Source organism: Cololabis saira, chromosome 5 (assembly GCF_033807715.1).
Source record: "Cololabis saira isolate AMF1-May2022 chromosome 5, fColSai1.1, whole genome shotgun sequence".
Classification (NCBI taxonomy): Eukaryota; Metazoa; Chordata; class Actinopteri; order Beloniformes; family Belonidae; genus Cololabis; species Cololabis saira.
The window spans coordinates 18899158-18917171 of NC_084591.1; the positions used below are offsets into that span (position 1 = coordinate 18899158).

At 38.1% G+C, this 18014-nt stretch overlaps 1 protein-coding gene across 2 annotated transcripts in view; it reads right to left on the reverse strand.

The window, feature by feature from the left end:
• Positions 1-17292, reverse strand: part of kiaa0513 (KIAA0513 ortholog) — a 49507-nt gene extending 32215 nt beyond the window's left edge. For both annotated transcript variants that reach the window (XM_061721133.1, XM_061721132.1), the window contains exons 1-2: positions 17215-17292; positions 4116-4678 (exon numbers count right to left, since the gene is read on the reverse strand). In XM_061721133.1, coding sequence (XP_061577117.1) covers positions 4116-4504 — 389 coding nt within the window. In that variant the 5' untranslated portion in view covers positions 4505-4678; positions 17215-17292. The remainder of the gene's footprint in view (positions 1-4115; positions 4679-17214) is intronic.
• Positions 17293-18014: the final 722 nt, after the last annotated feature.

An 18014-nucleotide genomic window follows, 5' to 3' on the forward strand; every position in this document is an offset into this window, starting at 1 on the left:
TGGAGTCAGTAATTGATTAGCTATTATATACGGATCGAAACCTAAAGTGTCAATTTTCTGTAGATACCGTTGCTGTTCTTCGGGAGTTAAGTGAGTTATTAGGTGAGACGTCATATTGGCTGCGCGACGTGAAGGTCCTCGGTCGGTCCTCAAGATGGCGCTGACAACAAAAAATGTCACGTGACTGAAACCCATGAATAGAATGTAAGATGGTTGGCGCTTGATTGTTCTCTTTGCGCTTGGATTGTTGTGGAATAATACTGTCAAAATTCCACCAGCCAAAAGAAAACAGCATTTGATCCTGACCAATGATATAGTAGAATCTGTTTGCCAGTGCGCCAACAGTGCGCTCGTTTTATTCACAGACTCCCCCTACAGGAGGCTTCAGTTAGTTCTGACCAATAGTCTGGATTCTCCATCCTGGTTCTTCCTGTTTATTGGCCAATAGTAGCTGGACAGAAAAGGGCATCCCTCTTCATTTGCATAATGAGGCAGAAATGAATGGAATCCATGTATAAGGAGAAAATATATATATATATATATATATATATATATATATATATATATATATATATATATATATATATATATATATATTTTTTTTTTTTTTTTTTGCTTTTATTTTGAATTATGTCCGTTTTGGTCCTCCATACCCATCCTCCTCAGTGTGCACAGAACAACAGGGTGGGGTGCGTTTTGCATAAAAGCAAAAACAAAAGAGTCTAATGATCTACAGAAGTGGAGGGAGACTCAGTGATTTGCATACGAATTCAGTAGAAACTCCACACCAACTCAAACTGATGGAGCTAAAATACCTTCAAGAACAAAAAGGAAATCCAGTTTCCCTGTTTAAAGTCTTTAAGAATCTCTGAATTATCGTCACCCATGGCTTCTTATTTGTATGATAGAGATTTAATCTGCATTTGTGGATGGTATGCTAAAGTGTGTTCTTAGTGATTTCCAGAAGTGTTCCTCCTGGGAAAAGCATGATTTTCATTACAGATTATAGTCCGTTTTTGATGCAGCCTGAGGTCCCAAAGATCACAGGCATCCCATGTGGATTTTCAAATTGTCCCTTGCTCACAGAGATTTATACAGATTCTTGGAATCATATGAATACAATATGTGCCATAATAAATTAGACATTTTAATTCTGTTTAGCTTTATACTGAGCATTATTATTCTGAATTTGTTTCACTATTATAGACAGTTTTATTGCATTATTTTTTATATCCTTTTTATATTTTTCTTTTTAAATCCAATCATGTCACTGCCCAGTAGCAGATTGACTTATCAGTTACAAGATGTTCCCCCATATGTTTCTTTTGAAATACTTGATTATTTTTCGAGCCTTTGTTATCCATATCCTAACTTTTTAACACAAATAGCTGTCATCAAATTCTAAATTCACTGATAATATTTTACGTGAAATGCTAAAATATCTCACTTTCAACATTTGATATGTTTTCTACTGTGAATAAGCTATGGAGTTATGGTATTATGGTACAAATTGTTGCATGTATTTTCTTTTCACATTTTACACAGTGTCCCAATGTTTTCAGAAGCAGGATTGTTTGCTTGTGGCCTGAAAAGATTCAAATTGTTGTTTCATTGTGGTGGAAACAAATGGAAACCTCCGTTTCCATGCCTGTGACGGTAATGAAACATGATCGCACTGCCCTAAAGAAGACGAGGAGGATGAGGGAAAGTTGTCATGACAGTAAATTCCCTCCGAAAGGCCAGGTCATGGCTTTGCAAAAGGAAAAACTGAAAAAAAAAGAAGAAAAAAAAAGAAGCGTGGAAGAGAAATTGCAAAATACAAGATACAAGAAAAATGTCAAAAAAATAAATACAAAAAAAAGGTACCCTGATATTTGGAAAAGCCCTTTTCACTGGACTGCTGTTCCCTGTGGGGCATCAGTGAGGCGGTCAGGGATATTCTGATGATAGAGCCTTAAGCAGAGGGAACTATCTACCACACAGCCACGTAAAGGGAGGAGAAGCATGTGGAAACAGGAGTGAAGACGATTAGAAAATGCTACTCCATTTCTCTGCTTTCATAAACCAACAACTATCTATCCTTCAAATCCATTATTCCTTCAGTTAAAACTGTTGAAGTTTCTTGAATTAGTGGTCCACAGAATTCTGCAAATTATGTGGAAAGCTCATAAGAAAATTTTGCCAATCAATATACAGAAAGATTTTGAAAAGAGAAAATAAGTATAACTTAAAAGGAACAGAGATCTTAAAAAAAAAAAAAAACAATATTTAGGACAAAATTAATGGAACGTTGTCTTTCTGTAAAAGGTATCAGTTTAAGGAACAATCTGGATACAGAAGCCAAAGAAAGCAAATCAAACATTACATTTAAAAGAATAATAAAAGCCAGTTTGATGAAGAAATATCGTAATTGTTAGGTGGGTTTTCTTTTTTTTTTCTCTCTCTCTTTTCAGCACCATTGTCATATTTTTTTTACGTTTATTGGAAAGTGTTTTTTTTTTTAATTGCGTAATTTGTTTTTTTTTATTATTACATTAATTGAAATTTGATTTCTTAGGAAAAAGGGACAGATAAAATAAGCTTAGTCTTCTTTCTGTTCCCTTTCATTGAAAGAAAGAGGTTTGCTGTAATTATATTGAACTGTTTTGTTTTTCTTCTAATTAATGAAATAAAGAATAAAAAATAAAAAAAAGAAAGAAAGATCTTGCTAACGTAAAAATTAATTAGGACGTCTGGTTGGAACATGAGCTGGCTTTTCAGTTTCAGTGGGTTCCTGGTGTTTGGAGGCAGAAGCTGAGGCGTTTGGGGGCCGGTTAGACGCATGAGTGGACACCTTCTCCTTTCCAACCATGACCTATCAGTTACAAGCACCGGCCTATCAGCAGCCAGATCAGCAGCTGGTTTCAGGCTGCACCAAATACTCTTCGGGATTGTTGTAGCCAATTTAGAGTTCTGCTGTGTGTGTGTGTGTGTATGTATGTGTGGGTGGAGGTTGTCATTACATCACCTGCGCACCTGTGGGCATGGGAGGTCATTGGCAATCAGAGGTTAAGTAAGGGAGACACAGGTGATCAGATGGGGAATTAGGAGCTGGAAGCCACACAGTTTTTCAACCGTGCACAGTTTGTGTGGGTCCGTATTGTTGTGCTATCACCAGCAGCTTAATGTGTAGTTGTTTTTGATATTACACCGGCTCGTCAGCACCCGGGTTTTTGTAGGTGTTTTTTGAGGCTTCACATGCAAAATAAAGTGTTGAACGCAGCTCCCTGTCGGACCACTTCTTTCAGAACCAGCATGAGTTGGAAATGGCTTCAAATTCCCTGTTATGGCATTTTTTGTGGATAGATTGCCATAACAGGGATGTTTACAGTTTCTCTCATTTTGTCTCTTTTCGGAACTGGAAAACCATTATTCCCTGATTTCCAGGGTAAAATAGGGACTGAGATCTACATTTAACCATCTTAGTGCAAAGCTAAATCTGCGAATGAGAACTAAACATGAAAATGTTACATTTTTAAAGATTCTGCCTTTAAATTTGTCACCCATAATGCAACTTGACAAATGACAGTGTAATAAGAGATACTGGTGTGTTATTATATATAATAACACACCAGACTATATATTATTTTGTGATCTATGTGTGTGTGTGTGTGTGTGTGTGTGTGTATATATATATATATATATATATATATGGATATATAATTTAAAATAAATGAATATTTATTAAAAATGGTTATTGGTGCAAACTATGATAACTTTACATTGTTTGAATTTGTTCACGTTATAAAATGTATGAATATGTATTTTTTTTTACTTATATCTAAATGTTAAACGGAATGACTTCTTATTTTTTCTTTATTTTCTGTTTTTCCTTTCTTTTTTTGATATGCTACCTCTTTAGGTTTGCTTTTAATTTTCTGTTGTAATGTACTGTGTATTATGTGTCGGACCCCAGGGAGAATAGCTGCAGTTTTGCTGTAGCTAATGGGGATCAAAATGAACCTATATATAACCTTCATGCATTTTAACATTTAACATTAAGACTAAAACTTTATTATGGACATTTCTTTGATGTGACCTCATGTTTGTTGCTCAAACAACAAAGGGTTACTTACTTTCCATGAAACACTTTCCCCACATAAGCCTTCATGAAGTGCCTCCTCTCCACCGCCTCGGCGTCCTCCCCGCTGTGAGCGGAGGAAGACGAGGACCTCCTCAGCTCCCACGAGTGAGAAAGTGGGTCCATGTCGTTCTCACTGTCTGCCGACTCCGTGGCATCACTCTCTTCCTCGTTGTCTTCCTCCGCTGAGCGGTGTTGGTGGGGGGATCCAGCCTTGGCTGGTGCCATGGGCTCAGGCAGTAATGGCTGCTGGCGGACATCTGCAGGGGACAGAAGCTCAGAGGAGAAGACGTCCATGTGGCCTTGGCCTCCTTCCACGCTGAGGGACGTGGTCTCCGAGGGCTGGTCAAAGTCTATTAGGTTGTCCACTGCTGCAGCCTCCATGGTGGGAGGAAGTCTCAGCTGTTTAAACTGTCCAACAGGGTTTCTAGAGAGCTAGTTGGAGCTTGGCAGCAACATGAGGGTCGTCCCCTAACCGCCGTCCCCTACAGGCTGAAATTCTTGCTGATCATCTTGCCCCCCAAAGCTGGTGACCTCAAACTCATGAACCAGTTGCATCTGTAAAAAAACAAAAAAGAAACAATCCATGAGGCAGTGAAAGGACATTTATGTTTTTCAATTCCACAACACATTAACTCCCACGGTCTCTTTTTAAGTTTAAATATTTTTTTTCCTAATTACAGCCTAATTAAGCAAATAAATACTTAAATCTTAGATAATTAAAGAGCACACTTGAGACTAAAATCGATTTAAGACCCCAACTATGTATGGATCATGCTGCGTTTTTCCAACGTCCAAAGCTTGGGAGTCTTCTAGAAAATGATTCATGAAAACAGATTAACAGGTAAAAATAACTCAATCTCATTGATCATTTATATTAATACACTGTATGTTAAAAAGATTTGTTCACATGATTATTTTATAATTTACCAAATCATTTTATTCTCCAGTGTTATTCAACAGTTACATCAGTATTTCACAAGTGTGTTCCGCCCATGACGACACGCTAAATCTGCTGATTTAACTGAGACCACATTTAGCTAATTTTGCATCAGATTTCAAGTAGATTAAACATGAAAAACTGTAAATCCCCGGATTCTCCCTGAGCTCTGAGTCTTTTAACACTTCAGGGAACTTAAAGCAGCTTAGCCTGTATTAAAGCACCCCGGCAGGCAGCAGAAGAGACAAGAGGGCTTCAAGTGCTAAAACTCAAGATGGTCCAATGTTTGCTAATTTGTTAATACATGTATACGACATGACTTAAGTCTGGTACAGACAAGCTTAAAGTGAGCAAGGTTTCTTTTTCAAAGATATTTATTTGTTGATTATATAAAATATACATGTGAATGTGTTTCGCAAGTAATCACCAAGGCAGGGCAAGGCAAGTTTATTTGTATAGCACAATTCAACACAAGGTAATTCAAAGTGCTTTACATCAACATTAAAAGCACAAGTTGTTAAAAAGTAAGGGCAGTACAGCAGGTACATCTCATTCTTAAAATGGCAAGAATTGCGTTTCTATACGGTCAAAACATACAAAGACCGGGTCAAATACAGTATTACGAAAGTAATCTGTAACAATTTGTACGGTGAATTAAACCAATTTGACAATTCTATGCCACAATGCCTGTTTCCAGGTCTTATTTCACACAACTGACGGGAATTACGTTTCTATACGGTCAAAACGTACAAAGACCGGGAGAAAGACACCAATCCCTCCAAAACTGATTAATACGGTACTGTCTTTGTCACTCCTGTTAAAGTACTGTTTAACTTTACTATTTTACTACATGTAAGTGAAGTCATTACATAAATCAAAACATATTATGACTGATATTTACTGGGGAAATACTGGTTTTGGTTGCACGTCCATATACCACACAACAGCGGTGAACCATGTGACTGCATGGCAGTGAGATCAAGGAGTTGCGTAATTCTCTTACTTAATGTCGCAGGTTTGCACCAGGGCCTTTGTTGCCGTGTCTGCAATAATAATGCATCGTCACGTTTGTAATAATATACCTGCAGAACTAATTTTGTGCTGTGACATAAACCTGGACAATATGGACAAAAACCCATGTCCTGATATTTATGGGTTTTTAAGATGATGGTGTGAGCAGATCAAACCTTAGCTTCCACTTCCAATGGACTCAGAGAAACAAAAACTAAACAAACAGACTTAAAGCAAGACTTAAAGCAATGTTGAGGGCATATCAATATCACAATAAAGTTGCAAATCACACCAGTATTGTAAGATCTACTGTATATCAACTCATAGTAATGAAGATGATTTTCACGGGGGACATTCCGTAAATACTGCGGTGAGATGTTTTATTTTGGAGATTCGACAGACTAACTATTTATCTGCAACGCTCTCGTTTAGGGACCATCAACAAACTACTGACGGCTGAATAGTTGCAGCATTTCCGCTTTAAACCACAGCTGAACTGCTGTAGTAAAGGCGTCAGATAAAACATTTCTTTGTCTTGTATTTGAGGACTCTTTTGAATGTTTAAAATGTGGGAAAGAATTGCATAATATTGGTTTAAAAATGTTTTTCAATAACTTTATAATCATGTAACCTAAACATTTCAAATGTATGGTGAATTGTACGACACAATTATAAACATAAAACACACCTCTTGGTTTTTCATTTGAATACTTTGATACTATTAATTTTTATAATGAAAAAAATTATTGCTAACATGGACTGCGGGTAGGTGACCTACCGTTGAAAGGTGATTTTCATGTGCTGAAGTAAAAGGTTTACATACGAAGTGAATGCAGGATTGATGAAAATATAAAGCAGTTTTTTTTTGTTTTTTTTAAAGGGCCACACTAGCAATGTTTCAAACACAGTTCATGGCTCCTGCTTTCCCCCATCATTGATGCTTTTGTGTTTTCTAAATGTCAGAAGACAAATGGGGAGAAAAAACATAGAGACCGAGACAAGAAGCAGAATTACAAAGTTACATTAACCCTTTCATGCACAAAGTTATATAAATAAATTGAAACAACAAAAATCATGGAACTGACTCAAATTATTTAAAAACTGATCACACACAAAATGCAAATAAATGGTGAATATTTCTAATTTCATAAAGTTATACTCTCAGTTCTTGGAATTATCCAGAATTATCCTGCATCTCCAACTTCAAATCATGCCGCATTTGCTGCACTTCAAAATCCATCAGTGCAAAGCTGTGCAGGTTATCTCAAGAGACACGTTTTCAAAACAGAGAAGTCGTAACTCATCCCACAAAATAAAAAAAAGCTGCAAACAAGCAGTTAAAAACTGAGCTGTTTTACTGCTTTTAATCTCCATCATATTTTGTTCAAAGCATCAAAACAATTGTGCAATAAGTGTAGTTCCTTTTTATTCATAAGTCAGCACTTACTTTATGTAAAAGAAGTTGAAATAATGGATTGCAAACCACAAGGACATGACTTTTCTCACGTCTGAAGCCGTTTCCCACAATCAGGGACGCTTTGCTTCACTTCTGTGCGGTTGTGTAACCGACACAGCTCTGGTTGAAGAGAAGGACGCGGCGTCAGGCAGCCGACTCCCACACAGAGCTTCCCAGGACTCTGCACCTCACCAGCCAACTCTGAGGGGGAAAGCCACAGCTGCCCATCCTTTTTTGCACTCTGTTCTCCGGCATAATCGCTTTTAGCTCCTTCACAATGAGCTGACATCCCATCCTCTGATTGAATAGCCACAGAAATAACATTGTTAACCCAAACACACACACAGTCCAGCCTTAGAGCCCTTGACCTAATGTTTGAGCTGCAGCTCTGAAGACGAGGCAATTATAGCACAGTGTTTAGTGAAAGACACAAAAGAGACTCATGTCGCAGTGACACACTAAATGACCAAAAATGAAAACATAAGTATAATGAAAGAAGATTATCTTGGCATGATCCTCTTCTATTGCTCAACACACAACAACACATGGTGCCTGTGTTGTTACATGTGAGTCAGTTTCCCTGTTCTGGTAGAATTTATAGCCTGCATGATAAGAAGCCCTGCATGCAAGAGTGTTTGTGTGAATGAGAACAACCTAACATCATTTTTAAAGTCAGTAACCCCTCTTTCAAGCCAAGACTTTTGCACAGCAGCACAAAGAAAAAAAAATTGTCCGGTCCTCCCCCGGATCTTAAAATGAGGTATAAACAACCTCAATTAGCAACGCATAACATATAAAAAGTAATACAAAATACAGAAATAAGTCTAAGGCAAGGCAAGTTTATTTATTACGGAAGAGTATTAGGGCCATGCAGGAGAAAAAATATTTGAGAGGGGAAGATTTTTTTTATTGTGCACTTCGAGAAACAACATGTCAACATGTCGAGATTAATGTTGAAATACAATTTCAAGAATAAAGTTTTTTCTGAACATTTCAACTTTATTCACGAAATTTTTACTTTTTTATCAACATTTCGACTTTTTTCTCAAAATTGTACTTCAACATTAATCTCGACATTTTGACTTTTTTTTTTCGAAGTGCATAATGAAAAAAAAATCTTCCTCCTCTAAAATATTATTTTTATTTTTCTCCTGCCTGGCCCTAATACTCTAATTTATAGAGCACATTTCAGCAACAAGGCAATTCAGGATGCTTTATATAATAAATATATGAAAAGTGAAGAGGAGAAAAAAACAATTAAGTCCTAAAATTAACATTGTAACATCTAAATTAAGAAATTAAGAAGAATTAAATATTTCAGTCAAAGGCAGCTGTAAACAAATTAGTTTTTAACCTGGATTTAAAGGAACTGAGGGTTTCAGTGTTCCTGCAGTTTTCTGGAAGTTTGTTCAGATCTGTGGAGCATAGAAGCTGAATGCTGCTTCTCCATGTTTGGTTCTGATTCTGGGGACACAGAGCAGACCTGAACCAGAAGATCAGAGAGGTCTGGATGGTTGCTGTGGCAACAAGTCTCTGATCTATTTTGGTCCTAAACCATTCAGTGATTTATAAACCAACATCATATTTTAAAGTCTATCTTCTAAGGTACAGGGAGCCTGTGTAAGGACTTTTGAACTGGAGTGATGAGGTCCACTTTCTTAGTTCTGGTGAGAACTCAGACAGCAGTGTTGCAGTCATCAATTCGACTGAAGATAAACGCATGGATGAATTTTTCAAGGAGACATTAGTCCTAACAGTACATCTCATAACTAAATTAATGGCTATTTTACATGTGAGAAAACCCTGAAAAAAAATAAAATCACAAATATGTTCTGCAATCAAAGTTAGAGCTGGAGAAGGTTGCTTTCTTGTATTTTTGAATAAAAAAAAAGTTCCTTCTTACTGTTGGGAATGGAAAGAAAAAAGATGTCAATAACTAGGTATGAGACAGAAGTCAGATGTCACAATTGACTACACTGGGAATGTGCCCATAAGGCTAAAAAATATATAGTTATCACAACGATAAGCTGGAAAGAAAAGACAGCAACTGGCAAATGACTGTGTACAGTCCGTGTATTAAGAAAAAAAAGAAAAAAAAGTACCCAGCAGACTTAAAAAGTTTAAGTAGTTTTACTCTGTAAAGTTAGGTTAGGTTTTTATTCCCATTTCTCTGTCAAAATTGGCTCAGAATGATTTCAAGCAGAAGGGAAGATCAGACCAGCCATAAAACCTCCAATTAAAGTTGCCTTAACATTTAATCTTTGCCTTGAGCTAAGGTACTTAATTACTTCTTTACCAATAACAGCTTAGTTTGAGAGAACTTTGTTTAAAAGTTAGAAGGTTATGCTTCGTCTCCCTTTACTAATTTCATGACTCCTTCAGACTTATCGTATAGCTCTTTGGAAGCCTCCAACTTGTGGATGGTTTAACATTTATACAATGTATTTATGTTTTACGCTGAAAAACCTTGTCCACACTTATTTGTCGCCAGTCACATGGACTGGTCTCCTCCTCACTTGTTCCTGTGGTGGACCTCAGGGTTCTGTCATGGACCCTCATATATTTATGATTTACTTTCACCTATTTATCACAAAAGATTAGTCTTAAAGTGCAGTTTCCTGACTGACCACTATAAGATGGCACCAAAAGTGAATACATTTCCTTTGAAACAGAAATAAACATCTTTACACCCTGATTTAACCTCCTAAGACCCTGTGCATTTTTTTTTCCTTTTTGCTTTGGGCTGCAGTTGAGAAATGAAATATTAGGATATAGACAACAAAATGTGTGATGTCCAGGTCTTAGGAGGTCAAAAACAGTTTAGGTCTCCTTAGCTCGATTTCACATCCTTGGCTACTGTATTGGGAGGACATGTCCTTGTTTCGGATGTTGTTTCAGCAACACCTGAAACAAGGAAAATTTTGAGCAGAACAAATGTAAGATCATGTTTGTTAGCATCAGAGGTTAAGATGAGCTAAACTAGGCCAACAGGTAAAAAAAAAAAAAAAGTGGATCTTGTATAATGGTATTTCTGTTAGTTGTACAATTGCTATAAATATTCTACAGATGTAGATACTATTACAACTTTTTCTAGTATTGCCAATGATCAATTGGAATAATGCAGAATACAAATGCAAATACTGCCACACATTGCTGTAAATATACTGAATTAGGCCTGGCCCTGTGACAGACTGGTGACCTGTCCAGGGTGACCCCTGCCTTTTGCCTGTAATCAGCTGGGATAGACTCCAGCAGCCCGGTACCAACAAACTACTGCTGCTCTTATTGCTTCATGTGGAAGTAAAATAAGGAGACCTTCTTAGTTTTGCTTTCTTGTAAATTCAATAATGATATGATGGTGTGTAAGGTGTCACATGTCGCTCATCTGAGGTTGCATTTACCTCATTTTAAGACCTGGTAGGACCAGATGTTTTTCATTAAGTCTGCTGAACTCGAAGAGAAACCTTTTTGGTCACATGATACTCTGAAAGGATGTACTCACAAATTGTCAGAAGCTTCAACATTGCCAATCTAGTTGAACACATTTTTTGTGTTTATGCCCAAAAAAGGAATGTTTTGTTGGATACAATGTTTTTGCCTTTAAATATCTTTAAAAGGTATGAAAACATTCAAGTTTTCAGTTATAATTGTATAAATTGTCTATATTTCATTACTTATATACTGTTTTGGGGTTACATGGAAAAAATGTGTTAAAAAATAAAACCGATTTCATACATTTGCTGCCCTGGATCTGTTTGGTAATTCTGACCCACACAATGTTTCTGAAAGCAGTTATATCAGCATGGGAGGTGATTGGTCTTTACAGCATCATTAGCTGCCAATACTTGCTGTCCAATCTCAGTATAATACTAGTAGTAATATGTTGCATAACTACACAGTCATATAATTCATGCAACAGCTCAAAAAACAGTTTTAATAACACTAACCCAAATCGATATGGGAATCGAATCAATTCTGAATCTTAAGAATCGGAATCAAATCTTGACATTTGAACGGATCCCCAGCCCTGCTGAGCACTGCTTGATATTTGAGATGAGTCAGCATGATCAGTGCAAATACAAAAAGTATGCAATATGAAAGATTGCTTCTTGATGTATATGTCCTGATGGAGAGGCAAAATTAGATCGTATCAGGATTACTAAGCATCACGCCCACAATTCAACAGCCCCACAGACGATTCTGGAAGTGTGAGACATCACGACTTTCCCCTCGCGGCTTCCAAAGCACGAGCTGAGCTGAGCGAGCTGTAGAGCCCCTCAGTCAGCGGTCGGTCGTGATTCCCTGCTGAGGATGGATGGCAGCAGAACAATCACCTGCCGGTCAGTGGCGCCATATGGCCTGATGAATGCATCCGGTGTCCTTGTCCTGCAGCATGCACAAAAGCACTAGAAGACTCAGTGAATCAATCTGTACTCTGACTGCAGAGCATGCAGCTTTTCTGCTTCTAAGGGCAGAGAAGTGAGAATTCCCACAACATGTGTCCTGCATAGGGATGGGCGGTATGGACTAAAAAATGTATCACGATAATTTCTGGCATTTATCCCGATAACGATAAAAATGACGATAAAAGAAATACCAATTCAACTCCATCTTTGTAACTATAAATCTATCTATCTTTCTCTTTCTTTCTTTCTCTCTTTCTTTCTTTCTTTCTTTCTACCTTCTTTTTTCCCTCCCTTCCTTCTTTCCTCCTGCTCTCTTCTTCCTTCTTCCCTTCCTCTTTTCTCCCTTCTTCCCTTCCTCCTTTCCTTCCTTCTTTTTTCCCTTCCTTCCTTCTTTCCTCCCGCTCTCTCCTTCCTTCTTTTTTCCCTTCCTTCCTTCCTTCCTTCCTTCCTTCCTTCCTTCCTTCCTTCCTTCCTTCCTTCCTTCCTTCCTTCCTTCCTTCCTTCCTTCCTTCCTTCCTTCCTTCCTTCCTTCCTTCCTTCCTTCCTTCCTTCCTTCCTTCCTTCCTTCCTTCCTTCCTTCCTTCCTTCCTTCCTTCCTTCCTTCCTTCCTTCTTCCTTCCTTCCTTCCTTCCTTCTTCCTCCCTTCTTCCTTCCTTCCTTCCTTCCTTCCTTCCTTCCTTCCTTCCTTCCTTCCTTCCTTCCTTCCTTCCTTCCTTCCTTCCTTCCTTCCTTCCTTCCTTCCTTCCTTCCTTCCTTCCTTCCTTCCTTCCTTCCTTCCTTCCTTCCTTCCTTCCTTCCTTCCTTCCTTCCTTCCTTCCTTCCTTCCTTCCTTCCTTCCTTCCTTCCTTCCTTCCTTCCTTCCTTCCTTCCTTCCTTCCTTCACGTACGTTGTGCGTCGATTTAACGCAGAACCATAAATCAGCTTTACACAAAAACGTCATCAACGGGAATTTATTGTTTTTACCGCGAGATGAAAAATTCTTATCATGGGGAATTTTTTTGACAGTTTATCATGAACGGTAAAATATCGCCCATTCCTAGTCCTGCACTCCTTTTCTTTATTCGGTGTGAACTGCACTTCCCATGAGCCACACATCGAAGCCTGTACTGTTATGCAAAGTGACCCAAGTCTGTCCCACTCCTAGGAATTATTATTCAACACACTCGGGCTGCAACAAAAAAAACGAACGAGACATGAGGAAGGAACCGCTATGCTGCACACAAGTCATCTGTCTTTGTCACCCCCTGCTTTAAAAGATATACGCAGCACATGGAAAGCAATAAATCAGCCTTTTCTCCGATGCCATCACAGGTTTATGGAATATCAGCTCAGAAAGAGAGCATCATGCCCTTCTCAGGCCACTAGTCCACATCCAGTCTGGAGTTTTTTTTAGCAAAATTCATAAAAGCCTCACAGAAGCAGGAACAAATATCCAAATTGGGACTTCCCTAAACAACCATCCTTTGATGTCCTTTAGCAATTTGAGAAGGCACCTTTTCCCCCATTATTATGTCTACGGGGACGTAGACAGCAGCAGTGAGTGCATTCTTTGTCTCAACACTATTGATGTGGTATTTGTGCTCAAAGAGCTTCCTCCCAACTCCTTTTTCTTACCACAGAGACACGGTGAAAGAACATTATCTGATTCTCATCTCTGTAACCAGCTATTATTCCAACTGCATGTTTTATCTCTGCTTTAAAAAAAAAACCTCATTCACGTGACACTCTCTGAAGAAGGCAGAAGTTCTGCCGAAACTGTCAGAAAAGTTTTAAGGTAAGACTTCTTATCCTTGTCTGAACAAAAGAAAACCACAAAGCTAAAACCTCATTCATATTCTTTCCCAAACTTCAGTCCGACATATATTCATGTTCTTTACTTGATTTCATATTCTAAGATCTCAGTTATCAAAATGTGTGTAGAAAATCTGAATTTCCTCTACAATACTGAGAATGAGAAGATGCTTGTCGAAAAATGGCTATGTCGCATGGGCAGAGCTATTTACTATCAAAGAATAAATACATTTTCTTTTAAAGTTCTGCTTCAAACAAACAAGGACAGTCTGATTTTACTACAGATTGATGAAAACTCTGTTTCTGATGAAATGTATCAGCCAGCAGCGACTCATGTTTGCAGCGTGGAGGTCAAGAGGATCGCCAGCATCAGTTTACATTCAGTCTTGCAGAACCCTGATCATTTCCCTAAGGAGAAATGTTTGCTTACTTAAAAAACAAAAAAGAATAATGTGGCATTATAATGTTGATTTGATTTTTTTATGAAATGGTTTAACAAATGTTTAGTTACTGTAACTGAAGAGGATGTATTCCTGTTAATATGTCCACATGCTGTAGTCAGCCCTGTAGTTTCAACACATCAGTGAGGAGAAGAACTGCTTTACAGACTTGACAGTTGCAAATTTCTCTCATTTGACCTTTGGTGTAGACACCAGGGAAATGTAGAAGACTCTGGGGTGAAAGAGTCTTTTACCAACTCAATAAAAGGGCAGATGAATCTGGGTGCTTAAATGCAGCTTAAATTTCTTGACAGTTTCAAGAACTCACATGAGACGTGCCCTGAAAGGATCAAATATGAAGCTTTTGCATCCTGAAGGCTTGAGCATCACTGCCACTGCTAATGATACTGTAGCTCTGAACTGCGAAGGAAGCAGCCGTTATATTGTTTGTAGTTGCTAATTTACAACGATGTTTAACAGGCAATAGGGAGTTCAGTGTTGCGGGAGATGTAGCTTCAGCAATGTTGAGTCCTGGATTAATTTTGTTGGCTTCAACTCCTTCTACAGGAAGTCAAAGTCAAATCATATCAGAATGAGGTGTTTGTTATATAACAGCAGGAATCATTTTATCACGTCCTTAAACTATCAACAGGAAATGGCAGCTCTCCAGGACACCCTCTGCACAAGTGGTAAGTGTAATAATGTAACATTGTCACCCCACAGAATCCATGGCCAAATAATCACTGATTTTTTTATCACTTACAGTTTTTGTGTTATATAGTACAATAAGAATATCACCTAACAGTAGAACCGCAGTGCCCAAGAGCAACTGTGTAGCTCGCTGCAACAACCTTTCATCACATGACGAGGCAAATGTATGACAAGCAGAAGTGGTTGCTGGCAGATATTTTATGGTTTAAAATCTCAGCTGAGTGCTCTGCACTTACAGATATAATCTAGTGACCCACGGGCAACATTCCCAACCGAAGAACACGGTGTGCACTCAAACCTGATATATATCACACCCGAAATAGAACTGCAAAAAATATTAGCCTTCATCTGAAAACTACAGAGGTCACGGTGAGGTCAGCAGAGATCTGTCCAAGACCAATACCATCAATCCCCTTTTCACATCAGCTTTCACAGCTTTGCCATCTCAGCCTCATGTGTAAAATGGAAGAATGCAAGTGGAGACAAAATGCCTGCCTGTTTAGCTGAAAGAAATACTCCAGAAAAGGTGCCAGGAGGAAAGATAACCTCACCAGCACTGGCCTTGCAAATGCACAACAAAACAATTTACATCAGCTTACAACAACACATGACAGGGCCGGGGTGAAAAAAAGCAGTGGATGATGGGAAAGCTGGGAGGAAGTTGTGCTCCATGTGCCGTCTAGATAAGCACAGTCTCCACCACAGACAGATGAAGTGCAGCCCCAGAAACATCTGGGCAGTTTTCTCATCTGGTAAAGATCTGTGGAATGATGCAACGTCATGCTGACATGGGGACAAAAATTATGACTCTGTTCATGTGCAGTACATTTGTTTTCCCCTATGGATAAATCACTATAAAAGGGTCAAATCGGCTCTAAAAATGAACTGGTTTTGGAACAGTCCAAAACTAAAAAGATTAAATTGACTATGGTAAGGAAAAAATTATATATACAACCATTAAGTCCTATTAATTTCTTAAGAAATAAAATGCAAATAATTCACAGTTTTACCCCGAAACAAAATGCCTTAAATTATTATTTTGGTATCACAGTTGTTACATGTTCCTGTATGTCTTCTGTGATAATTTTGCAATTTTTAAAGTTAAGTCCTATCTTGTTGTCATTTTCCTTGTTTTTCTGCCTCTTTGTTGTCATTTTGTGCGTCTGCTGCCTTTTTGTGTTATGGTCATTACCTCCCTTTTCAATGAGATTGTTGTTTCCCCATTGTGGTCATTTTCCTCATTGGCAGCCACTTTTGTGTTTTTAAGATAATTTTGAGGAACTGTATGGTCTTATCCCATCTCTTTGAGATAATTTCCATTTTCTTGCTGTCATTTTCTAAGGATATGAGAATATTTGAGATAAAACATGTGAAAATATCCACTTTTGCATCTTTTCAATCATGCAGTAATGTCTGCCCCGGTCAAAGAGACATTTTTGCCCTTTCACGGCTAAACAAAGATGACAAATTATGACTCTGTTCATGTGCAGTACATTTGTTTTCCCCTATTGATAAATCACTATAAAAGGGTCAAATCGGCTCTAAAAATGAACTTTTGGAACAGTCCAAAACTAAAAAGATTAAATTGACTATGGTGAGGAAAAAAATATATATAAAACCATGAAGTCTTATTCATTTCTTAAGAAATAAAATGCAAATAATTCACAGTTTTGCCCCAAAACAAAATGCCTTAAATTATTATTCTGGTATCAAAGTTGTTACATGTTTTTTTTTGTATGTATTTAACTGTAAACGCATGGTGACAAACAGCAAAAAGTCGTATTTTACTTTAAATGAAATGAGCTGAGAGGATGAAATCCATGCCGAACATTGATATGTCTTCAGTGAGTGAATAAAAAAATGCTTTTTAGCGTTTTAACTCAAATTAATGTATGGCCAGGAGCTTAAACCCCTTAAATTGCAGTGTTTCTGAATGGGGGCTGGTTTGCGTCTCTGCGGTGTCGGAGAGCAGCAGCAGCGATAGGAAGCTGAGCTGAACAAACAGAAAAAGCTGACGTTTCCTGTAATGAGTGCTGCTTTAGCCAGAACGTGACTGAGGAACAATTTTCCTGGGAACAGAACAGGGATCCCCCCCAATCAATGTCGGGGGGTGTCTTTCTGCCACTTTGAGCCGGACACGCATCAGCGGGACTCAAACAGACCCAGCCCCCCAAACACCTCCAGCTTTAACCAGGATTTAACCCTCCGTCCTGACCCTGGGGCCATTTAGACAAACGAAACCCCGATGAAAAATGCCTATTATAAATTGTATTAAACGGGTGAGGACAGTATAAATGAATGTTTGGTCTGCGACAGCATAAATAACAGCTGTACGTACGTGAACCGTCCCACGGTGACGGGGAACCTGCTGCTGCTGCTGCTGCTGCTGTCCGGGGCTCCGCCACCGCCGCTTCACCGCCAGTGCGCCTGCGCGAACACGGACAAACACGACGACAGGGGAACCCAATGACGTGTACAAGTTCTGCAGCCAATCAGCGCTGCAGAATTTCGGCCGCGATATTACCGGATATAAATATACATATACATATGTATTATATGTATATATGTATATGTATATATATGTGTGTGTGTGTGTGTGTGTGTGTGTGTGTGTGTGTGTGTGTGTGTGTGTGTGTGTGTGTGTATATATATTAGATAGATAGATAGATAGATAGATAGATAGATAGATAGATAGATAGATAGATAGATAGATAGATAGATAGATAGATAGATAGATAGATAGATAGATAGATAGATAGATAGATAGATAGATAGATAGATAGATAGATAAGATAACTATGATAACTATACATTGTTTGAATTTGTTGATGTTATAAAATGTATGAATATGTATTGTTTTTATTTATATCTAAATGTTAAACGGAATGACTTTTTATTTTTTCTTTATTTTCTGTTCATCCTTTCTTTTTTATATGCTACCTCTTTAGGTTTGCTTTTAATTTTTTGTTGTACTGTGTATTATGTGTCGGACCCCAGGAAGAATAGCTGCAGTTTTGCTGTAGCTAATGGGGATCCAAATAAAACTATAAACCAAACTGATGAAGGCGAAAGGAATCGCTGAAACATGTCAGGTATTTAAAAAAACAAACAACAAAATCTGACATCATAACTTAAAAA